Source organism: Schistosoma mansoni, chromosome 6 (assembly GCF_000237925.1).
Source record: "Schistosoma mansoni strain Puerto Rico chromosome 6, complete genome".
NCBI classification, from domain to species: domain Eukaryota; kingdom Metazoa; phylum Platyhelminthes; class Trematoda; order Strigeidida; family Schistosomatidae; genus Schistosoma; species Schistosoma mansoni.
In genome coordinates this window covers 5850977-5877524 of record NC_031500.1, presented here as the reverse complement: position 1 = coordinate 5877524, position 26548 = coordinate 5850977, and the positions used below count along the sequence as shown (strand labels likewise).

General features: G+C 37.0%; 1 protein-coding gene across 2 annotated transcripts in view; it reads right to left on the bottom strand.

Annotated features, from left to right (window-relative positions):
• Positions 1-26548, bottom strand: part of Smp_138930.1 (putative glutamyl-tRNA synthetase, cytoplasmic (glutamate--tRNA ligase) (glurs)) — a gene marked incomplete at its 3' end in the record, with an annotated part of 36521 nt that overhangs the window by 6014 nt on the left and 3959 nt on the right. For both annotated transcript variants that reach the window (XM_018798069.1, XM_018798070.1), the window contains exons 5-19: positions 21726-22081; positions 20996-21263; positions 19613-19784; positions 18537-18661; positions 16921-17303; positions 16347-16553; positions 15380-15538; positions 13436-13548; positions 12472-12598; positions 10206-10531; positions 7020-7281; positions 6062-6249; positions 5117-5250; positions 3530-3813; positions 1801-2064 (exon numbers count right to left, since the gene is read on the bottom strand). In XM_018798069.1, the coding sequence (XP_018653047.1) occupies positions 1801-2064; positions 3530-3813; positions 5117-5250; positions 6062-6249; positions 7020-7281; positions 10206-10531; positions 12472-12598; positions 13436-13548; positions 15380-15538; positions 16347-16553; positions 16921-17303; positions 18537-18661; positions 19613-19784; positions 20996-21263; positions 21726-22081 (3368 nt within the window). The remainder of the gene's footprint in view (positions 1-1800; positions 2065-3529; positions 3814-5116; positions 5251-6061; positions 6250-7019; positions 7282-10205; positions 10532-12471; positions 12599-13435; positions 13549-15379; positions 15539-16346; positions 16554-16920; positions 17304-18536; positions 18662-19612; positions 19785-20995; positions 21264-21725; positions 22082-26548) is intronic.

Genomic DNA, 26548 nt, shown 5'->3' with positions numbered 1-26548 from the left:
ATTCTCATCAATTGCAACAAGCGCAGTTGTTATTATATTTTGGTGTTAGTGGAGTATTTGTTACTCTTATAAACACGAACAGAGTGGACACAAAAAGTACGAGATTTACAAACGGGCAATCCAGTCTTAGTTATAGGAGATACTTGTCCACGTAGTCACTGGCTTAAAGGAAATGTAGCAAGCGTTGAAAAGAGAGAGATAGCCTTGATAGGCAAGTAGACATTAGAACATCGAAAAAGTCGATCGCTAGAGACATACGTAAGGTCTATTTATTGGAAAAGGTAGACAATTGAGCAGCAGAGCGTAGGAAAACTTCCCAAAGTGATTGTGGTAAAAGTTGTAACATGGTCGTCTCTGCATATCGTTACGCTGAATACTTATTTAGTGAGAGCAAGAAAAGAAGAGATATGGTGTCATTTGCGAGCGGGGAGTAGGTTGTGTCAAGTTAATAATAAAACCGTTCCTAAGATAAATCGTTACTTCTGAACCTAGGATTCGCACGTGTCTCAATCACGCAATTGGACGCTTTGATAGAATTAAAGGTACTCTTGTTCTAGAAAAATCCGTGTAAGTTTATTGACTTTAACAGCCGAAGGAAGAACAAAACAACTCGGAATACTTATGAAGAGCTAACAAACGATAATTTTTCATAATACTTTTGGCACTAGGTTAATTCTAATCATAGATACCTTCAAATCCACCGCTACTACCGACGGTGCGCAGAGTATGGTCTCCTACTGGAAATGCTCTAATATGGCTAAGTGTTTATAGACACTAGCAGAGAAGTCCCACTAACTCCTTTCTCGGAGAAGTGTTGGCTACGAAAGTAGGAGAATGGAAATAGAACGTCCGCAACTTAAACAAAATTGGTTGATACATATGCTTCATTTAGAGGAAACTGTTGATTTTAAATCAAAAATAAACATAGTCTCCAGGATCCTGAGGGAACGAGCAGAGTATGAACTTATTTAAATCACCAACTACCATGGGACTAAACCTCTTGATGTTACTCCACTGCCTTGTGCGTCAGACCTTTAGGTAAAAGGTCGGGGAAATAGCCTCCTAAGGAAAAAAAACCTGTTTTGGTTGGGTGCCTATGCAGTATCTAAGTCCACACTGTTATATTCTAGTACGAGTAACTCCCGGGACCTGTTAATGGACTATTATTCTACATATATTCTTATTGTATAACTATTGAGTAATTAGATTGTGTATACCTATATTCATCTTATTATAAGCTTCATTTTGACCTATGGATTATTATTATTATACGATTTACTGTCCCTGAATTATATTCAGTTTATTGATTATTGTATCCCACGTTCACAGCCACATTTGGCTTGATCTTGTACAAATATTATTTCCTATTTTATGGTGTGATGCGGCCTGTTTGTCTGGTATATAAACCAAGTATCCTTGATATAAATGATTCGCATAAAAGCTGTCATTGGTGTTCTGGACTCAATTGGAAGGGCTGGGCGAACAAGGGACCAACAAGGACACTAGACTGCTCATACCGGTCGAACGTCATCGTTTTGGTATAGTGCTAAGATTGGAGAAGTCGTATTGCGATTGGTGGATAAATCACGTGATAAAAAGCCGAGCATAAGATCACAACAAATTGGCGTACGGCCTTTTATTTTTTTTAATTCATAACACACACAATTACGGCAAATATTTCTGCGGCATATACCAATTTTGGAACCCACTTGTACTATTACTTGTGTCTTAAGTAAAATAAACTATTTTAGATATGTATAATTGAATATACAATCCATAAAAGCCTGTAAAGAAACTTACTCTTTCACCAGTATGTCGAAGGACTAAACAAACTTTTCTATCAGCTACTTCTTGTGGACCAATTTCTAAGCGAATAGGAACCCCTTTTAATTCCCAATGATTAAATTTCCATCCAGGTGATACATTATCACGATCATCACAGTGTACACGAAATTGTTTATTAGACTTATTTAATAATTCGAATACAGAATGAGCAGCGGACAAGAGAGTTTCTCGCTCTTGTACAGTTGTTTTTGCAGTAATACCACAAGGAACAATAACAATCTATGACAATTAAAAAAAAAACAGAATTTGTAAACATATAATGATTTATAAGCATTTAAATCGTTTCGTTTTCTTGATATTCTTAACTCAGTTTGATAGCTAACAATAATAAAAGCATCATAAATAATTAACAAGTTAACAACTATCTAAGATCAGTAGCTCAGTGGATAACGCGTTGAGGTTTGAAATGAAAGAGACTGGATCCGAGTCTTTGTGTGGACATCAACAGTGGAAGGTATGCAAATCTAGCTGAAGAATCTTAAATATGATGAGATGAGTGTCCCGAATTTCACTGCTAGTTATAATTGATCTATTTTACGATTCGTAAACGATCTTAAAAAAAGCATAAAGTCTAAGTTTATGTCGAAGAATAGGTCATCATGACGTTTAAAAAAACTTCGATTAATAAAAAATTAATGTGCAAAACATCCACCAAATACTGTATTGATCGAAATTTACAGTACTAAAAAAAATAATTTGACTCAATGGGATTGAGAACAAAAATAAGTTTAACACAAAATAAGTGCCGGGACGATTGTACAGAAGCTTAATAAACACTTGTGTTTATACATATAGGTTACTTAAAAAACCTCTGGCCCGTTCCGGAGAGGTTCACCAACGCTGAAGGAGTGGAAAGAAACTAATCATCATATGTGGATCTAAACCATCAAGAATCTATCCTCCTAATACAACCACCTAACGCCGATATGTTTTCAAAACACAAATGTATATAAATTTAAATTGCATAAACGATTATGTCTTTCAAGTTATGCCACCAGTTTAAAATACAAGATGATTAAAAAAAACTACATAGTGGTCCACAGGCAAGTCAGTCATAATCTACGTAAAGTCGAAGACATGTGTATGTCGGTTCAAGTATGACGAGATGAAACTAACAAGATAAATAGCAAAGGAATCGAAATAACTTAGTAGCAATGATAATAATAAGAACTACGCACTATGTTTCGAAAAGACAGAAGAAAGGAATGTATCAAGAAATACTGAAACTCAAGATTTAAAGACAGTTAAGGAGTGAGTCCACCTGTGATCGATTTAAAGCAATTCCATGGCAAATCCAACAACGAGTTGTGGTTATTATTCACAGACCAATCAGGTGGTCACCATCCACATTACTGCACATAATACTTAATCAGAGTAGATTAATTTGTAGTTACTTTATAGCACAGAGTAATAAAAGGAATAGCTAACGAGCAGGCATAAATAAAGATAATTTAGTATAAGAGAATTAAAACACAGATTAATGAGGGACATCTATTGTATTTATCCATTTATCTCATGAATATGGTATGATCCAAGTGGGTTTTTTCAACTATTTACTAAAAAAACTGGTTGGCACGAATATTAAAGGCTGCGCCTAAAAATAAGTAACGAATGAATATGTAAACACTTTAATACAAAAACTACTACGTCACTATAACTCTTACATAAAATCTTAATAAATTACCTGATATGGTGCAACTCTCGGTGGTAATACAAGACCTTTGTCATCACTATGTACCATAATTAAAACACCTAGTGTACGAGTGGTAAGACCCCAAGAATTTTGATAGACGTAGGCAGGTTTACCAGTCACTGGATGATCATATGTCACATCAAACATACGACTAAAGTTCTGACCTAAATGATGTGATGTAGCACCTTGAATTGCACGTCCATTCCCATCAATATAAATTTCCACAGTTGTCGTATAATCTGCACCGGCGAATTTTTCACGTTCAGTTTTACGCCCTAATAGATAAATAAATATACAGAAAAACTAATAACCTGTAAAAAGACAAAAAAAATTGATCTTTATGTCTAATATAGCAAGTAGTATCAAAATTTTCATAATCCTTTAAAAGACAGCCCCTGAATACCTTGGTATGGCCAAAGGTGAGGAATGCCCACTCTCCTCGAAATGCCCACATATGGCCACGCGTATGCAGCCACTGTCGGGGAAGTCCTACTCATTGCCTTCACGAGGCGGGAGGCTCGCTTACAAAATTAAGATGACGAAAAGAGAATGTCTAGCGCTTTAACAGATTTGGCAGATATGGAGAATCCACCTAGGAGAGTTGGAAAACTCTGATTCTGAAGCAATGGTGAGCATAGACTCTAGGATCCTGAAGGAACAAATGGAGTATGAACCTATTGTTGGTCACCGACTACCATGAGAATGCATCTCCTAACGTTGTTTCACTGTCTCGTGGACTAGACCTCTAGGTTAAAGACTCAGGGAGTGGCTCCCTTAGAAAACGACAGCGGCCTGTTTAAACATCTGGGCTACCTGTTCCTGTCATCTAGATATTTCAACAAGTTATCTAATTTCGTTTGTTTTAATACGTCATTATGCCTATTAGTCGCACAACCTATTCAGGTGCGTTTCTGAAAAGTGTAAGACCTTTCGTTGTAAAGGTTACAGAAGGCCTAATCAGAGATATCGCGGTTGCTGGCAATATGCAGCGAGAAGAATGTACATTATCCAGATGTCGATTGACTGGGCTGCTAACTTCTAACTGGCGATCACTCAATATTTATCGTCAGGAAGGATGAAGAATTAAGAAACGGAAACTTGTTGAAGTACTTTGTGTTGAGAATTCTATATTGTACCAAAAATATAATATTGAATAAAGCTAATAATAATAATAATTCGGTTTGGGCTCCAGGGCAATATTCCAGCCCTCACATGAATAGAATGACGAAGTGTGGCGCATATATATATACATATATATATATATATATATAACAGGAAAATTGAGAATGAATACATAAACAGTATTTTTATCAACTACAGTTTCTAGCTAGTAATCTTTCTGTCTGACGAACAACAGCCAAGATGCCTAGCTACACAAGTCTCTCAGACTAGAACATTCAGTAACCAACTTATAAGATTAATGTCATGTAGTCAAAATTTAACATTTCCTTGTAGACAGAAGGTTGGAATATTCAGCATATTCACCAAGTTGTCATCCAATTATAATAGGTCAACGCAATATATCTACGAGTTTCCTTACTGTAAACAGATCGTTACGATTATTGCTATTATAATTACCTTTAACCACAGGAACTGCAAGTAAATATTCGTAAACTTCAGCATACAGATCCAATATTACACGAACCTCTGCTTCAGCATCGGCTTTTTCTGCAAAAGCGGTATGTCCTTCTTGCCAAAGGAATTCACGTGTACTACGTAAGATGAACATGAAAATGGTTGACAAGTGAAAATTTGGAATAACAAAAATATTTATATACTAGTTAGCGGAGTAGTTTGTAGCATAATTTTTAGGGAATAAGGACTAGTTACTAAACAAGTCTCTTTTTAAATTGGCACAAACACAACTTGCAACCTAATGGTTGGGAATTAAATCCTTTAACCAGTGGTCTACTGCTCCACTTCAAATACTAAAACCAAGACTTAACGGTGCTTCACATTGGTGATCCAAAGAGAACCACTGCTTACGAGTGTATTGGAATTAGTAATCAAAATGATTAAAATGCTACAAATCTTTCGCTTTGTAAAATATAGCCCTACATTGCCTAGAAAGAAGTGGCTGTGAATGTGAGTTTAAAACTTAGTTGATTATTAATCCGGGAGAATAATCATTACACACAAGCTCTGTTTGGAACACCAACGGGACAAATTAATGTTGTGGTTGACATAATACGGTAGTTTGTGGTTTAAAGCACTCAGCTTTCAATCACTAGACTGTAAATTTGTACCCTGTTTCACTAACCTACTCTGATATAGACAACCAGTTGGTATGGATAATTCTCATATAAAGACAGGGTGACTGTAAAATAGTTACACAAACGTCCATTTGATTACTGAGTTACATTTAAGTACGTTGTCTAATCTGAGCGACTGTCGGGCAAGTATGTGAATAATTACATCGATATGTATGTTTACTTTCTATTAATATACTACCGAGTTATTTACAAACATCCAATATTTCATGATGCTGCATAAATAGTAAAACGATACAGTCGATAAATTTACCGTAGAAAAGGTTGTGGATGTTTAAATTCCCACCGGACAACATTACTCCACTGATTTATACGAAGTGGTAAATCGCGATGAGATTGAATCCATTTCGCAAATATTGGATACATAATTGTCTCACTGGTTGGTCGAATAGCGATTGGCTCTGCTAGATCTGTATCACCTGACTTCGTCACCCAAGCTACCTGTTTGTACGAAGCAAACAAAGTTAGTTCGTGAGTGAAAAGCTCTGAACTGTTGGGTTGCTCTTTCTAAAGTATACTACCGAATTGAATATAGTTATGAGATGTGATTAACGTATCGAACAAAACTGTAAATTTAATTATTCTGAATTATTAAGTGCAATTAGAAGGTATGTTATTACAAACCGAAACAAAATATACAATGCAAGTCCAATAGGTGAGATAATGTAATATAGCAACATATTCGCTACGCTGTATCCTGAATTTTTTTTATTCGTCACAAAAAATGATCGTGATGATCAAACGAATCAAGCAATTCCTAAATATTGATATGTTTAAGTCAGTAGCTTTATACAGTCAACACACTTGTAAAAGCGGGATTATGGTGTTAAAACCACTACATAATTTGTTGTTCATGCCTTAGAAGAAACAAACAACAAGGTTAAATAACAAATTCATCCACAGAATTTGATTAGTACTAAGCGGACTAGACAATCACAGCCTTGGTTTATAAGCAGTGATAAATCGCTGTATAAATCTCAATCCTACATGAAGTCAATCGTGACCCAAATAGCCCAACGGCAACGTATGACTGTAGTTACTAGGTGATACAGGTTAAAATCTGACGGAAAGCATCAGTTCTCTCAAGATTATGCATAATACTTTCTAACGAGTAATAACTAGAATGAAACCTAGCTCGGCGGGTTCCTTCTACAACCGTCACTTAATGTTAAGACCATAAGGTTAAACCGATGGAAATAATTTGTACTCACTTCAGGTGCGAAATCAGTCACATGGTTCTTTTCACGTTCCAATGCTGATTTTGAGACAAACATCGGGAAATAAGCATTTTCTATACCCATCACTTTGAGTTTTTCGTCCATAAAACATTGAATAGACTGCCACATATGATAAGCCCATGGACGGAGAATATAACATCCACTGATATCATAATAGTCTAGTAATTCGGATTTTATAATTAGTTCGGAGTACCAATCAGAGAAATCAGTTTCTTTTGATGCTTCGATAGCTAATCTATTTTGGTAAATGAATTGTGAATGATATCAATATCTCGCACTAACTTCCTTTACAATGATATATAAAAATAGATTAAAAGCATATTATTTTAAGATGAAAAAAAACTAACGAATCAACCTGTGTGACAATATCGTAGGTTGAGTCTTTGCAAAGAAGAACGACTTCGTCAATGTCAGTAGGACACAAAAAGCCAATAGATAAGTGAGGATGTAGTTGAATATATGCAAAAAGGCAGATGCTTCCCAGTTGCCTACATACCATGGACAGGAATTTTCTTCTTAGAGACCCAAGAATAAAAACTGAATTTTTTCGGTAATCCTATTTGATATAAGAGGGTGATCGCAGAGCCCAATGGGCAACTGCTTAAGCCCTATCTCACACAACCACAATGTAAGTTATTTACTTTGGTACTACACCCGAAAACCAGTGGACCAATGAGGCGATACAGTACTTCCACGCTCGATCTTCACTAACAACTGCTTATTGATAGGCTGGTAATGCTAAAGATACTGGTTATTTGGTCAAAGACACCTTATTGCGGTTACGCTTCGATACAGCCAGCAGCACATCTTAACCGGACTTTGAATTTTCCCCCATCGTCTTGTCATATTTCAATTAACCTGTCTAAAAGGATAGAACCCCAATGATTGAATTCTCCAGACTAGGTAACTCGAATGGACTATCACGATCGGTACACCCGAAGATTATAAGACATCGGCCACGATTAGGCAGACAAATTGTACATGTGTTATTTAGGCCGAATACCGTCAAAAAATGAGAAATCTTGGGTTTTAGATAATACCAAGTTCCTTCACATGGAACTAAATAATAAATAATTTAACAACCCTACTTCGATTTTGTCTCATTCTTTAATTCGTAGTTGTATTACATTTTCTCTTCTCTCGTTAAGCTACATTTTATGTACTACATTTTAAAATAATATCTTATTTTCGATGGTTTTTTACTCTTGAAATGTAGCGCCAAATTATCTTCGTTAGTTGCCGATATTATTAGTCAATATAACTGTGTTATTTTCTGGTTTACGGTTTACTGTTGTCCCATAATATTATCTCGATTCAGTGACAGTAACGATCATATTGTTGAATACAATCGAGAGCTTAAATCAACTCATTGTTATTGTGTATTAAATATGGCAATAATGAATACAATGCTGTACAAATCATTTGGTGTCTAAATAAACGTTAAAAGCTTCCAAAACTGGGATATTTAAAAAGATATATATTATTAGCATTGGGTGAAACATTAATTTCGTTCACCAGGATGCATTTCCAAACCGCATTCTCCTTTTCCATGGGCTTGGACAATCGGGTGGTAACACCACAATCTGATTACATTAACTCACTAATATACGGGTTGTGAACATTGTTGATTACACAGCAGCCGAAGCACTAAAGTTAGATACAGAAGTAACTTCAAAGATGCTCCAAGTCTTATTCAGGAAGGTTTGAGAGGAAAAATACCTCATCAATATGCCAAATAAAGATCTCAGCAAGTGTGAAAACTACACAGGCATCACACTACTATCGGTACCAGGAAACATTTTGAATAATGTTGTTCAACCGAAAGCAAGATTCAGTAGATGCCCAACTTCGAAACCAAAAGGCTGAGTTCCGTAAGGATCGGTCGTGCACAGACCAAATCGAGACACTACAGATCATTGTAGAGCAATCAATTGAATGGAATTCGTCACTATAAATCAGCTTCATTGACTATGAGAAAGCAATCGACAGTGTGGATGGGAGAACATTATGGAAACTTCTTCGACACTATGGTGTACCTGAGAAAATTGTCAACATCATCCGGAATTCAGACTACGGACTACACTGAGACGTCGTGCATGGAGGACAAGTGACAGATGCATTCGACGTAAAGACCTGTGTCAGACAAGGCTGCTTAACCTCTCCCTTTCTTTTTCTTCTGGTGGTTGACTGGATTATGAAGACTTCAACATCTCAGAGAAGGCATGGAATCCAATGGACGATTTGGAATTCACCATTCTATCCCATAAAATGCAACAAATGCATGGGAACACAACCAATGTAGCAACAACCTCTGAAGCAGTAGGTCTCAACCCTCGTAAAAGGAAAAGAGAGATCGTAAAATAAAACAGACAGGGCACCAACCAAATCACACTTGATTGAGAAGCTCTGGAATATGTGGAAAGCTTTAAGTACCTGGGCAGCATAATTGATAAACATGGAGGATTCGATGCAAATGTGAAGGAATGGATTGGTAAAACAAAGGCAGCATTCCTACAACTGAAGAACATATGGAACTCAAAACAACTGTCAGCCAACATCAAAGTCAGAATTTTCAATATGAACGTCAAGATAACTCTGTTGTATTGAGCTGAAACTTAAGAACTAGTAAAACCCTTATCAAAAAGGTACAGGTATTTACGAACAGTTGTCTACACATTATACTCCAGATCCGTAGATCAGACATTGTTAGCAACAACCTACTAAGGCAGGGAACACACTAACTTCCAACTGAATAGGAAATTAGAAGACGCTGAGAGTGGACAGGACACAAAACAAGCTGTAACTTGGAATCCTGAAGGCAAAAGGAAAAGAGGTAGACCAAAGAACACATTACTCAGGGAATTTGGGTTAGACATAAAAAGGATGAATAGCACTTGAGAACAACTGGAGCGAAGAGCTTAGGATAGAGTTGGTTGGAGAACTCTGGTTGGTGGCCTATGATCCACGGGAGGGGGGTAACAGGTATAAGTAATGTTACTATCATCAGTCGGTAATAAGGCTTATTAGATTATGTCAATTTGTTTAAAATTAGTTCTAAGTGATAACAAGTTATCACAAAACTCGATGCTTATCAGTAAAAATTACAATAATGATAATTCCCTTCCGTGATATTACAGTAAATATGAAAAAAGAACTTACTTAGATTGTTTTTTAGTTCCAGACATTTTTAATAATGACTCCTTTTGTTTTTCATTTTTGACGATTACTTTTGGAGATACTGGTTTCAATTGTTCACACTTTACTGAATCACTCTGATTGGATTGTTTATACATTAATTTATCAGAAGTTGGTTTATTGATTGTCTCGTGACCAACTACTGTCGTTCTTAGTTTATTTTCTGATGATTGTTGTTGTTTAGCTTTTAATTTGCCCTCTTTTCTTGCTTCTTTTTTCTCTTCTTTTCGACGTTGCTGTTCAGCTGCTTTAGCTGCTTCTTCCGGTGTCAGATTTTCAATCTTAACAGTCTTTTAAAGAGAATAGCGATATTTAAAGTAGCAAACTTAAGAAATAATCTCATTTTTAAATAAAAAGGAATGTACTGTTATGACTTATGGCTCTGTCTTATATCACATGACAAGAGCACCAATCACAATATCGACTTCTATGACGTTGTCCCGAGATTAATGAATGACAACCACACCCAGCACTAGTAGCCCTGGATCAACTCTAAATCCTTATCGGTCCTCTGTACAATAGCTTTTCACCTTGTCCTCCCCGTTGAATCCAGAACAGAATAATCAACTTCTGCTATATGAGTATTATACTTCAAACATACTTAGCTTATATACAAGCAGACCGGACCGCATCACATTATCAGGTGAAAAATAAAAATTGTACGCGATCAAGTCAAAAGTGGCTATGAGTAGGAGAGACTGTCAATAATAGATTGGGGATCAATTAAGAATAGTTAATCGTATAATAGTAGTTAATGCGTCAGACGATGATGTATCCACTAATCAATCAATAGTTCAGGTAATTTAGGATGTTTACTGCACGTGATCAATTATATGTACAGTTAAGTGATTCCTGTTATATTGTGAGAGCTTAGTACAAAAATCTCTTTGTGTTATTGTATTGGTGTTTTACCGTAATAGCTATCTGATTTGATTTTTGATTATATTGATACACCTGCGCCATTGTGATCGATTCTGAGCCATGTCACCTAGAGTCTCCAACCATTGGTTACGATAGTCATGCGGACCCCAACCAAGTTGTCTGCATCTACCAACATGGCTCAGACTAGAAGTTAGTGACTTCAAGCATTGATGCCACGTTTTGGTTTGGCGGCCCCTAACTTTATTCCAACCATCCCCAACACTAGTCAGCAATGTGCGTCGTGGTAATCGATGTTCAAGCATACGTAACACGTGGCCTAACCATCTCAGTCGATGAAGATTCATCACCTCATCAACTGATTTACCATCATTTCCTAATACCCTGCGTCTAACCTCACTATTACTTACCCGGTGATCCCAGCAGATGCGAGTAATGTTTCTAAGACATCTGTGGTCGAATACTAGTAACTTGCGAGTACCTTCTACTCTTAATGGTCATGTTTCACAGACGTAAAGTAGAACAGAGCGAACTGCTGCGCAGTATACTCGTCCCTTAATTGATAGACGGATATCTCGTCATCGCCATAGGTGAAGTAAGTTGGCAAAAGCCAAACGAGTCTTTTGAATCCGTGCTGAGATTTCGTCAGACACCAACCCATTAGGGCTGATCAGACTTCCAAGATAAGTGAAGTTGTCGACGCGTTCGACTACTTCACTCCCTATCCTTAATTCATGTGTTGACGCAGGCCAGTCCTGCAGTAACAATTTACTAACTGAGTGATATTGAATGTATGCTTGATGTCATATAAGTGATGACAATTACAAGTTTCTGTGTATAATATGAATTTGTTCAAATGAGGAAAAAGATTGTAAACAGATGGGAATTGAACCAAATTTAAACCATTTTTCCAAATATAATTTACAGGGAGAAAACATGCTACTGTAGAAGGTAATCTTCACTAGCGATCTGATAAATAAGCCGAGGAACTAATGAAAAACCAAGGAGTATTGAGTAGTTGTTGTCTAAATTTTGGAATCATTAAGAGCAGCCCATATACATAATACTGGATTAAGATCACATGATATCATAAACTGAATAAGTACAGAATACATCATGTCAATGACTTTAAACACAGTTGGTGAATGACATCAAGCTCTCTGTGATAATGTGTCGGTACATATTTTCGCGGAGCTACCTGGTGAGTTATAGTTTCCAATATTTCTTTTGAATATCTTTTCTTGACGAAAAAGTCTACTCCTAAAATCTGTTAATTACTCAATCGCTTGAGTAAGTGAAATAAAGAGTGTAATAAGAAATATTAATTCCCCTGACAGAAAAAACAACTCACTTTATTGGTTTTGACAGATCCTGACTTTGAAGACTCAACCTTAAAATTGATAGCAGCATTATCGTCTTTGGATGAACCATCAGGAATGTTAATTAAAACACAAGGTGATTCGTGGCCAGTAGCTAAGCTATGAATTTGAAAGAATGTTTTCCGTAAAACAACAAACGTTCATTGTATTCATCAAATATTGAATCAACTACACGAACATAGTTAAACTGACTAGAAAAACTCAAACAAAAGATGTAAACGTAACTTTAGCTACACCATTTTATAGACGAAAGTTATATTTTGCTTGAAACACTCTAATATGGGGATACGTTTCTATCAAACAAGTGTGAGATGTTTCAATTTTAAAGTAGGATTTATTTATTCAACTCATTTATTAGGTACATATTATTGTACTTGGTTGCGCGCCACACTCACTGAGTTTAAAGACTAATGTCACTGCCCGGTTGTCGAAAATAGAGATGGGATAGGGTTCAAACCCGCAATTTAGTGGCTAAAAGTCGAACGCCTTAACCACGGAACCACCCCTCCAATTTCGAGTAACGAACATAAAGAATGGATAAAAACTGGGAAATATTTTACAAAAGAGTACACATACACACTTTTTAATTTACTTGATAAGGTCACAAATTTCCTAAGTATAAATTTATTTAATCAGTTGTAGGCCCGGAACCTACAAGTTTTAAAATATAATGGTTCAACGACTAGGTCTTTGCGCTTCATGACACTTATTATTCCTTACTGTCTAGTTGATCTTTTATCTACACAAAATCATACTCCACACCTGTTGCTTCGCACAGATATCAACCTGGTGAGAAATATTTATGGAAAAAACTAGTTCAGCATCAAAATTTTATGTAACTTATTACATTTCAACAGCACACTATACTTTTTTACAAATGGTTGAAATTTTTATTTCAAAAGAAAAAAAATTAGCATAATTAGTGAAATGAGTTACCAAGCTGATTCATATGGTGCATCGCAAATGAAGAAACCACGACGTTGAATCTGAATTATGTCACCTTTTTTAACATGACGTAAGTCAGGATCACCAAGTAAGCATTGCTCTTTCTAGAAAAAAGCAAATCAATATAACTTCAATGGGAACGGGACATTCCAAAAAAGTGATATGTATATATGTTTATGAAAAGTGAATGAGTTTTCACTGTTTTTAGAAGGTAAACATATAAGATATTATAGTTCTCTGAGGATGCAGTGATATACGGTTTCTACTTTGTTCAGTGACCAGCATATATAAACAACAGGTCACTAACTATTCACTAACTGATTGCGCATATTTTCGTAGAAAAGAATTCAGAACATTGTGTTTGTTTCGAATTGCCTACACCTTTCTTTCCTATTCCAAACGACACTCAGTCCGTAGAAATAACTTGGTCAACATTATGACCAATTTCATATCGATTCAACAAGCTTCATTCACTGGAATTGTGAAAGACTCACAAAATCATTACAGCAAGACAGTTTTAAGTTATGAATGATAAAAGTATATTTACAGAAATACAAAGTGTTTTGTAAGTATATCACTGTACTGTATTAAAAATCTAAACCTAAATAATAGCTACCGAAATGACCAAAAGAAAAGTAAAATTAAAACCACAAGCAATTTGTTCACCTTTCACGACTCTCGAATCTACCCGTGATTTAACTAACCTGATATGGTGAACAAGGCGATGACTTGGAACATGCCATACATTCCCTACCCACTTCAATTATTATCCTTCACCACTCAATCGACTTACTTGTTGAGAACATCATGAGAAGAGAATAATTATATCACAGCATAGCCGTACAAATATATATGTAACGTATTTAGATTATCATGAGCAAGATGCAAATACTTGGAGTGTTAATACAACGATCGGAAAAATAAACAAAATGCACCAGAGCAAACAGAGTAGTAGTGTACAAATATAGATGGTCTGGTGTCTGACGAAATCACGACATGGATTCAGAAGGCTCGATTGGTTTTCGTCAACTCGCGTCACTCCTGACGTAGGCAAGATATGTTTGCCGACCTAAAGACAAGCCTACTGCTCAGTAGTTCGCTTCATCCTACTTTATGGGTGTGAAACATGGACATTAAGAAAAGGAAGCATCAGATACATATGCGCTGCACAAATCTCATTTGATATTCGTAGGTTACTAATATTCGACCACAGACGTTTTCGAAGCATTGCTCACGTATTTTAGGACCGCCAAGTAAGCAATGACTGGGTTAGAATTAGGGAACTAGATAAGGAGGACAAATGGTCTGGTGAGGCGGTAGTCAATCTTCATCAACTGAGGTGGTTGGGACATGTGTTACGCATGCTTAACCACTACCTACATCAACGAGCGAATGTGTCTGGTTTAGGAGTACGTTGGAAGAAAGACAGGGGCAACAGAACTAAAACATGGTATTAGTCCATGAAGTCATTGACAATTCGAATGAGCCATGTTAATAGGTGTAAACTATCTGATTGGTGTTCGCGTGATTATCGTGACCACTGGTTACAGACTTTGAATGACATGGTTGAAAATCGTTTGCAATAGAGCAGGTACATCCATTATTCGTCTTCCACAAAATTCTAGGCTTCTGAATTCCTTATAACCTTTCGTGTTCCTAATTTACTCATTTGTATCTTCTTGAATCATATCTTTGATCCATAATCCTTTCCATCACCACTCATATTGTTACTACCCCTACTATTCTGGGATTTGATCTGACAATTTCATTTGTCTATGCTTGAATCGATGCACATAGGTGTCACGTTCTACGTTATTTATGACCGAATTAGTAGATAAAAGACAAGGGTTGTAACCAAACAGAAACGAGCTCTACAAACGATAGTGTAATGAGGTTAAAATATCAAAGAATGTTTTTTTTAAACAAGTTACATACTTTTGAGCATTTATTGACATATAGCTTGAAGTCATCATCTTTTCCCAAAATTGCTTTATTTAAAAGATTATCGTATGTTAGACAACTGACTGGAATTAATGGAAGGTGAGAATCTTTAGGATCTGTTAGCCAAGTGATTTTTAGTGTTTTCTTGTAATCCTTTTAAATAGAAAACAAATAACAAACATATAAATTTGAAAAGCAGGAAAGATACACACATGTAATGTAGTAGGTATGTGTGAATGCTTTATTAGTGGTAGAGAATGAACACAATCAACCCTACACTTCTGGATGTATTCAAATAAATAGCTTTACTTAAATCTTAAAATAAACAGTTAACAGAGAATGTCTATATACTTGAGGAATTTCCTTATACCCACATTATTAAAATTCTGAAGCCATCAAAGACAAAATATATATTCAAAAAACGGTTCCTATTGAGTTCGAGATCACAGTCAATAATTAGTTCATAAAAACAATATTTACTTCCAGAGCTACTGTCGTTTGACATTAAAGAAGCTAACTAATTGGTATTGTATTTTAATTGCAGTGTCAATTCACAATGAGTTTATTAATTATAATGTAGTACAACTCAGTTTACGGAAGCGTTTTAAAAGATATCTTTAACGTTGGCTACAGCATCTGGTTGTGATAAAAAGATAAGCAAACATATAAGAATTCGCCTGCACTCAGTCTTGTACCATCAAAGTTTTAATCTTGTTGAGGTTGTAGAATTTTCAGTTTAAATTAGTAACCGATTTTGGATAGACCACTACTGGAAACCTAGAAGCACTGGACAGTCATTACTTTTTAGTATGAAACATCAGCATTACTGGACATTCGATCGGTACTAAATGAGAAATATGTTGATGAATTATCCATATTGAAGTATCCATATTGAAGTTTGATCATTATATATATATATATATATATATATATATATATATATATATATAGCACAACTTACAGTATCTTCTAAATTAAGACAAGCGTCGATGGATACTATTAATTGACCTTTTCTATGTATATCCATTATTCGAAGATTACCCCAATTGATGAAGGTTACATTCTCGCCTTTTTTAAAACATAATGCATCGGCTTGCTCAACGAACACTTCTGGACCAAGTAAGATTGAACGGTATCCAAGAGATTCGTTTTTCGGGTGGATTTGAACCTGAAATTTTAATTATTTAAAAAGGCTTTTATCTCAGAATATTCAATGAGTTAAAACAGTTTTTCAAAAACCTGAAGTTTTGATAACTTTATGATCAATAAACAAAGTGTTCATTGTTGTTATATGGACTCCATAAAAGTGGATGTTTACTTTATACGAAGCAATAGTATAAAGTTTATAGAAATTCGTAAGGAGTTTTACTGCAAATAACCAATTCCATACAGACTTTTATTTCAAGGTTACTCAAACCACTGTAAATGAAGAGTGTGGATTCGGGATCTAATGGGTGAGACTGAAGTACCCAAACCACATAATTCAAGATAACATTACAAAGGCTGGGGTTTCATGAATCGTCAACACAACTAACCTTTTTCTCCGTATAGCCGGTTTGGCCATGAATGTGAACACGAACCAGACCTGGAGGCGTACCATTATGACCCATATATGATGAGTCCAGTAAGAGAGCAGTAGTTCTTGGTGCTACAGGCTCAATTATTTTCTTATTAAATGACCAGATTTTATCCCATTCCATCAAAGCAGAAGACCGACTAGACCCTTGGGCCAAAATAAATTGACGTAATCCTTCGGCGGTCATACCATGACGAAGTATACCAGAGACTGTAGGCATTCTTGGATCATCCCATCCATCAACAATTCCTTCCTCTACAAACCATGCGAGTTTACGTTTTGACAGGACTGTATTTTGTAGAGCAAGACGGCTATAGTCGATCACAATTGGACAACGTATACCTAGCATAGGATCAAAACACAGCTAAAAGTCATTAATATATTTAGTAACAAATATCATACAAACTTATGGAATAATATGATGTGTGGTACTCTGATACTACAGCAAATTACATCGCAAAAACGGTTGTTTGTCAGATATGATGAAGGTCATTAATGCAATTAGTCGTTTGCTGAACTATTTCAACACTAGATTGCATACTGTTTTGTTTGTGATTTTTAATATGCAATTCCAGTCCATACTTTGCTTCCATATTGATTCATCCAATAGTTACATAAAATAGTACTATTTAAGTAATTACGACACAAACTAGCATGAAATTATGCCATACCGGTCCAATTAATAAATCGAATCAAATCACAATGTCAGTCAGTCGGTCAACCAGCCATAGCCACGTGGGACCCAGCATAAGCTTATGTATCCCTACGTTACTGCACTACATCAGTACAGCGATATGAAATCATCGAGATGAATACCTAGGAAATATAAGAAACAGTATCAATGATAGTAAACATATAAAATTAGACACGAAATATGATTCCAGGAAGAATGAATAAAGAGCATAAAACAATTTTAAAACTCAGAATTAGGGAGTGAATGCATCTGTGTCGTTGCGATTGCTTCTCAGCCAATTCACTCAGTGGTCATGACAATCATACTGACTCTAACCGAGTAGTCCGTATTTATCAACATGATTCAGATCAATGACTTCATAGATCAACGTCATGGGTTTGGTTTGCCACCCTTACTTTCTTTCTAACCTCAAAAAGTCATTTCTTTACAAAAAAGTTTATTATATTGAGGCTATAAAGTGAATTTATTACAAAAACCTATATTTTATTAACCATTTAATAAACTTTCTTTTGTATCTAGACGACTCACTTCTATGAGTATTACATTAAGCACAAGTTCTGAAGACTTCAATAGATGTTTTGAGCAGTGAAAATAAAGATATAAACTGTGTGCTGGCATGAATTGGAAGTCTTTTGAAGGGGATAAAATTGATTAACCCTAAATTTTGTTCCATAAAAACTTAATGACTTCAGTTCACTAGTTTATTGGACAGATTATGTATTTTCAAATTTAAAGAATGTAGTCATATATATGTATCCCTGTGACATCTCTTACGATTATTCACAAACAATTTATTTCAATCAAAACGACTGAACTTTTGATACAGAAAAAAATTCAATGAGCAAGAAAAGTTTCTTTAGAAAAAAAAGTTGTTAGCTTACCTAGACTTTTACATATCCATGCATACTGTTCATTTCTATCATTATATTCAGATGTTCGCAAAGCGTGGGTTACGCCTTCAATACTATCCACTACTGGGCAAGCAAAATCATACAATGGATACACTCTTTTGAAGAAAAGAATAACAGGGAATAATAAAAATACTTTGTTCGTTTTTGTCTGTGATAATTATCAACATGTAATTTAAAGTCAATATGAAATATACCCACAAATCTAGATACATTCAGTTTGAACAAATGGAAATATCTACTGTGAGTCAAACTTTTAAAAACTTCAAACTACAAGGATGGTAAGACTTGGATCCACTAGAACTTATAGCAGCTTTATGTATTAAACATTATCTCGCTTATTATTAACTTACTTCCTAAGGAAAACTATATTACTTTTATTGGGATAGCTATCTTTCATTCTAAAATCTAAAATATTGAACTCATTGAAAATTTTCAGTATTAAGTACTGAAAGAAATTTGATTCTCGACAAATAATTTGTATATATACAAACAATATCATACAATCACTTTCACTAGCTTATTTTCTTCAAATAAGTGTGATAATAAAGTATTCTCTGAATGTTTTAATACATGAAACAAATTTTAACAAACAAACATTGTTATTAAGAGCCCTGATAAAAGCGATATGGCTCTTAAGGACAATGACCATTTTAACTGTTGCAAGGGATTAGTCTGCGCTTCCTAACATTTATCATTTTTGCCACCATAATACATTACAACAGTAGTTCCAGTCGTACATCTAACAATACTGCAGAACGCTTTATACTCTCATTAGTATTAAATAACTGATTATCTGGCACATTATAGTCCCAAGAAAGATGGTAACGTCATTCGATATCACACAGACTACATATAAATTGATACAGTCAATATACGTACAGGTGCATTGGCTACGAAATAGACAATTTTTTTGGATATAAAACCACCAGATGGAAACTATTTTATACTATGATGAAATGCTTACGGAAAGCAACACTACACCTCAGCCGAAAATATAGAAAACCGCATTTTAAAAGTGACGTAAACACGTTTACATATTAGCTTACTTATATTTAGAACCTGTCCGAACATGGGGTTCTATTTTACAACGATATATTGTAGGATCACGTAAAGCACCGTTATTAGAAGACATATCAATTTTAGCACGTACGCAACATTTTAGTCCTTGTTCCGTCCCCTTTTTCATTTCTCCCCACCAAGACAAATTTTGTTCGATAGCTAAATGATAAATTACAGAAAAGAAAAGTAATTTTTTAAAACTTATATTGAGTTATGGCTAACTAAACCAAACCGAAACACTTCAATCAGAAAGGTATTTCAGTGGTTAATTACATGAACCACAAGTTACAAAGACCAGACTGAATATAAGTGGCTGAAGTACCTAGAAAAAGGAACTAAGACTTACTAAATACCTAGTTCGAGTTTTCCCTATTTATATGCTAGAATGGTAGTGCTTATTTACCCCTAATTTATATAGAACAAGTGGTACTTGGGAACAAAATACCTTAAATGCGAAACAATAGTCTTTTCAAATGACCGTTTTCAACATAAGACTAATTATTTTAAATCGAACAGTACAAATTATTATGCATAGTTGAAATCGTATCTTTACATGGAACAAATTATGGTGAATGGCGCACAATGAAATGTGTATTCCTAACCTTTTCGAAACTAAACATATTTAGAAATACAACAGAAAAAAAATTCGGCAAACTGATTCTACTTAAAAATAATGTGATGAAAGTAGGAAACATCGGTGAAAACTAGCCAATGGAAACTATCCATATGCACCTCCTAAGTTGCCGTCCTAATTTATCATACCACGTTTAACCCCAGTTTCACTACATTTAAATCGATCTTTATGTGGAGGAAATAACAAAATTTACTGTAGCCAATAGAGCATCGACATCCATAATCAGCAAATTGGAACTTGACCAAAGAAGTTAGATTACCTAGTAAATCAACTATAAAGACTTAGCAAAAAAAAATTTAGCTGATGTTTGTATAGGTACTTGTTAGTGGGATATAGATTGGATTAAGCATGTTTTATGCATGATGGTGTTGCTGCGCGCTGATTGGTTAATTTTAAACCGATCAGCCCGGGCATATTATTGCAGAAAAATCTATAAGCTTCTTATGCTTATACTATAAATATATGAACGATATTTAAACTATTGATTGCTGATTGCTGTTCACTTATCATTATTATTTTGAATACAAATTCATTCCTGTTCAACGTGTTCTGATTTATGGTCTTGTCGAGTGTCATCGTATAAGAATACTAAGCAATAGGAATAGCTGGGTCGTTTATATAGCAAAAATACAATTATAACAGTACTACTACTATGTATAAAACTAAATTGCTGGAAACAATTTTGGAAGCATACTTTTACAAAGACTTTAAACGAATTCAAAGAAATTACTCTTACAATTATCTCTACAAGCGGACATTTGGCGTGCTTCCCTCTGTACACGAATAGTTTCCGTGTCTGTGTTATCAACATATGCTTTGCCTTCCTTGATTAGTTGTTCACACAGTTTTAACATCTCATCAAAATGATCAGATGTTGACGATATAGCATCCCATGTGACACCAATTCGAGGAAGATCTGAAAGAATCGACTTTTCAAAGCATTCTTTTTCTTTATCAGGATTAGTATCATCAAAACGTAATATCAAACGACCTTTGAAAATATCCTGGAAAGAAAACAATAGAAGTACATAGACAGAAGATACACTAGAACCTTGCTTTACATCAACATATACCCCGACTTTTATATAGAACTATGGATATTGTGAGGGTTGATGATAACGTTGAGTTCCCTAAACCGAGTTAAGTGATAAGGTTTTGAACTCATAAACTAATTACTAAGTCAGATAAATGATGAGTGACAAAGGCAGGCTATTGGATCAAAATGTAGAAAGAGATGTTACAAAAATTGTTGAGTAAAGCAGACAGTAGCAATCCAAAGAAAGTTCTTATAAAAACGTAAAAATTATCACTTGACTTTTCCAGCTTATTGATTCTAAATAGTATTAGGTCTCGTTATCGGAGGACTAAAAACTTACATTCGAGAATATATTATTTTTATAACTGGGTTAATATTCCTGTCAGCTAAATAATCTTTTAAAAAATGAATAGTAAACAGAATTTCTTACCCTATAGTGTTGATTTAGAAGCGCTGCTTTGGCATGTCCAATATGCAAATATCCACTGGCTTCCGGAGGAAAACGAACGACTACTTCCCCAACTCTCGCACCAGGAAGTTCACCGAACTTTCCTCCCTTTTCAAATAGCATATCAGACGCATGAGTTTTACCAATAGTATTACTAGGTGGCTCTGAGTTAACTGAAACGCCTCTTGGCTGTAGCCGTGATTCATAGATTTCTGTTTTAAGTTTCCGAACTGATGGTAAGGTTATAAGTCGATCATAGTATTGTTTAAGATTAACAAACGACTTTACGGAGCCATCAGTTTTGTACGACTCATTGAGTTTGTGCCAATCTGGATTGACTTTAAAATTCAGAAAAGAAAAAATCAGACTAAATATTTATTCCAGTAATAATACTTCCTATATTTAAGTTTGCAATAGACGAGCAAATTTGTTACTAGTTAACAAGCTAAGCCGATACCATAAGAGCAGAAAGCTGGTGATATAAGTGCAGAGATGTATTACTGTCCTAATCAGTTAATTAAAAGTAACTTAGAAGCCGCCGACAATATGCATTCACTTATGTTATTATATCATATTGGTACAGAAAATTAACTGCAAAATGAGGCCATAATAATACCAATGGCAATAAAAATCTGAACACAGAAGATATGGTTAGAAGTGGTTTGATCCTTTTCGGTGTTCTTTTATCCTCGTTAGACGTTGCTCTGAGCTCACGATAGGTTTTGGAACTAAAAAAACTGATAGTAAAGAGTAAGAAATGACATTGAAACTCAAAACCCAAGGGAATAAGAACAATGAATCCATTCATGTCACTGTGATCGAATTTGAGCCATGCCGACTAACTTCTTTAACAACGGCTTACGACTTTTTATTTATTTATTTATTTATTTAATCACATATATATTGGTACAAAGGGCACCGGATACATATGCGCCACACAAAATAATGAGAATGCGAGGAGAAAGAAGAAGATGCGTATATATAAAAGAAGGAAAAAAAGAAAAGGAGAAGAGTAATGATGGGGGGAACTGAAATGTACAACCAGAAGAGCTCTCTCAGTTAGGAAAGTTATAGCCACTCTTTATGAAGAAAGTAAAAGAAGGTTACAGCAGGATCGCCACTGGCTTCTATTCTGAGCCATAACTGATAACGTCTCTAGCCACTGTGTTGCACCATCTCTCGGACCCCAGCCAGGGAGTCGTGAAGGACCAACAGAAGCTAGCCCTTTGCAGCTTTCTTTCATACCACGACACCATGTCATACACTGACCTCCTCTCCGCTTTTTCCAACCAATCCCAGAGTCGGCAAATAATGCACGACGTGGAATTCTCTGGGACGACATTCGTAGAACATGTCCAAGCCACCGAAGTCGGTGTTTCAAGATGGTGACACCAATTGAATTATCGTCTCTGCGCCCGAACACACGATGCCGAACCTCTGCATTACTAACATGGTGTTGCCACTGAATGTCAGCAATCCTTCGGAGGCAACGATGATCGAACACAGAGAGACGTCTAACATCCTCAACTCGGAGAGGCCAGGTTTCACAAGCATAGAGCAAAACTGCTCTCACCGACGCGTTGTAGATCCGACCTTTTACAGCCAGACTAACATCACGAAGGCGCCAAAGATGGCCCAGATTGGCATGACCCGCTCTGGCTTTCATTATACGTGCATCAATCTCATCACTCACGCCACCACCAGCACTTATGTAGCTACCTAGATACACGAACTTCTCAACTACTTCAATCTGCTCACCATCTAGGGTGAGTACAGGATGAGAATCCTGCCAGTCTTGTAGGAGTACTTTGCACTTGGAGGGTGCAAAGCACATGCCGTACCTGCGGACACTGATTGCCAACTGATTAAGTGCGGATTGCATGCCTTGGGCATTATCGCACAGTAGGACAATATCATCCGCATACTCGAGGTCGAGAAGTCGTTCTCCAGGCAACATATCCACACCGCCATTACTTACATCCATCAGAGCTGTTTCTAGGATGTCATCGATGGCAAAGTTGAAGAGGAATGGTGAGATTAGGCAACCCTGCCTAACTCCGCTGCTTGAATGGAATAAGGGAGAAAGGTGGTTGTATGCTCTCACTCTGCCTGAGGTGTTCGTATACAGGGCCTTTAAGATGTTAATGAACTTCTCAGGCACACCCTTCTTCAATAGACAATCCCAGAGAACAGTCCTGTCCAACGAATCGAAGACAGCCCTGATATCAAGAAACACTACGATTGTTGGCCTGCGATAAGTATGACGGTGTTCTAACATTTGGCGGAGGGTGAAGATGTGATCAATGCATCCTCGACCAGAACGAAAACCAGCCTGCTCCTCGCGAGTCAATCGTTCTCGGGTTTTAAACAACCTACGAAGAATGATAGAAGCCAATAGTTTAGACGCAATCGGAAGTAGACTTATCCCCCGATAGTTGTTACAGGAACAACGTGAACCCTTTTTAGAGATAAGGACGACTATCGACTCATTCCATGATGTTGGAACACTTTCTAGCTCCCAAACCTTTGCAAACAACACAGTCAATTCCTTAGTCAGAAAGTCACCATCATCTTTAAAAAGAGCCGGAGGTAAGTCATCTGGGCCAGGTGATTTGTAACGTTTCAAAAGTTGGAGTTCCTTGAAGACTTCCGCCTCGTTTGGTGGATCAACCGTCGCCGGCCATGGACGGCAGGACAATCTGGTCGATGTCGCCAGAGCAGCAGGTCAGTTGAACTGCCCTTCAAAGAATTCTGCCGATCGTCCAAGACATCGAGAGATGTTAGTGATAAGCATCCCGTCATCCTCACAGATTGTTTCACTCACACCAGACTTCTTGCTGCCAGTGGCTCGGATGAGTTGGAAGAGCTTCCGGCAGTTACCAGATGCAGCTGCTGCTTCCATCTCATTAGCACGCTCCGACCACCAGGCTTCTCGGTCCTTACGCAAGCTTTGCCCAATTTCATTACGTAACAGCCTTCGTTTGTGGTCATACTCACGGTCACCCGGAGTAGACCGACGGGCTTCCATCAGTTGTAAGGAGCCAGAAGAAACCCAGTGCTTGTAAGCGGGACGTTTCGCGAAGCCGCAAGCGGCTTTACTCGCCATTTTCATGGCGTCGTGAGGATGCAACCAACGCTCATCTATACTTTTCGGTGGGGTGGTAGCTAGCCTAGAAGCTAGCTCCGCTCGATACTTACTTGCAACAGAAGTTGCAGCCAGTTTACTAACATCGATCCGTTGATGGCGGTCAATCCTTCGGCCACTGAAAAGTAAGGTGAGATTGGCGCAGACCAGGGCATGATCAGACTCCAGATAGGTACTCCAAAAGGAGCGGCAGTCTTATACACAACCACGCCAGCGGTAGCTGATAGCGATGTGATCAATCTGAGTCCAAGCTTGGGATGCAGAGGGAGGACGCCAGGTGGCACACCGGCGATGACTGTGCCGGAAGTTAGTGCTGGCCAGAAACAGGTTGTGGTCTGTGCACAGTTGCAGCAAACGGTCCCCGTTATCTGTCCTGCGACCAACAAGTCCCCATCGGCCACCTAAACGACTCTCTTCTGTGCCTAGACGCCCGACCTGTGCATTCAAGTCTCCGGCTAGTACTACAATATCTGTCGAACGCGCTTTCTGGAGAAGAACTGTTAACTGATGGTAAAACTCATCCTTGATTGCATCCGGGCTGCAATCTGTCGGGGCATAGGCGGAGATGACGAAAAGACACCGTTTCTCACGCTGATTTCTTCTCACTTTGATGGAACTTTCTAATCTAACAGCACATAACCGACTGTTAATGGGGATCCAACCGATTAGTGCTGTCTCAGCTCTAGCGCTTAATGCGACACCAACGCCAGCAAGACCAGACGAAGATGCCACAGGGTCCCCGGATAAGCGCACGTGAAACAAGCTTTTCGAAGCGACAGTTGGAGAGCGGATTTGTAGTACTTCACTAGTCTTGAATACGGGTCTCGGATAGACAACAAACGTCAACATCAAGACCTTCCAAAGACATAGCCAGCCCTATCTGTTGTCTGATCTGCATTAGTGTGCGAACGTTAAAGGAAGCCAGCTTGAACGGCGTACGTGGTTTCAGAAAGACTGCTTCAGTATTCATAATCGGTGGAAGCATTCGCTTTCAACCAGACAGTGACTGGAGATCGTTTACATAGGACAGATTTCCCACCAAGAGAGAGCTGCTGCATAAGTTGAAAAGTAAGGTTACATAAATTGGGGATAAAAGGGGGTGAATTAGCGATATGGTAAATAATAATAATAATAATAATAATAATAATAATAATAATAATAATGCAAATTGTTTTGTTTCTAGTATGAACGAGAATATAATTGTCAGTTGAATGTTTCATTTCATTTATTTGCGAGAGGGCTGTGATACTCCTCGGGTGCCCAGATCGAACCAGGTGGTTTTCTTAGGGGGAAGCACTCGGAGACTTCGACCTGAAGGTTTGATCCACAAGATAGCGGAGCGACGTCAGTAGATGCAGTCCCATAGTATCCGGTGACTAACAATTGGTTCATACTCCACTTGTTTTCTCAGGATTCTGGAGCCGATGTGCACCATTGGTTTGGAATCAGGGTTTCTCAACTCCCCTAGGTGGATCCTTCATATCCACCAACTCGGTTGAAGCACCGGACATTCGCTTTTCGTCCTCTCACTTTCGTAAACAACACCTCCGCCACGAGAAGGCAGTGAGTAGGACTTCCCTGGCAGGGGCTATATACGCGTGGCCATGTGAAAGCATTTCGAGAGGGAGAGTGGACTCTCCCCACTCTCGGCCGTACCAGG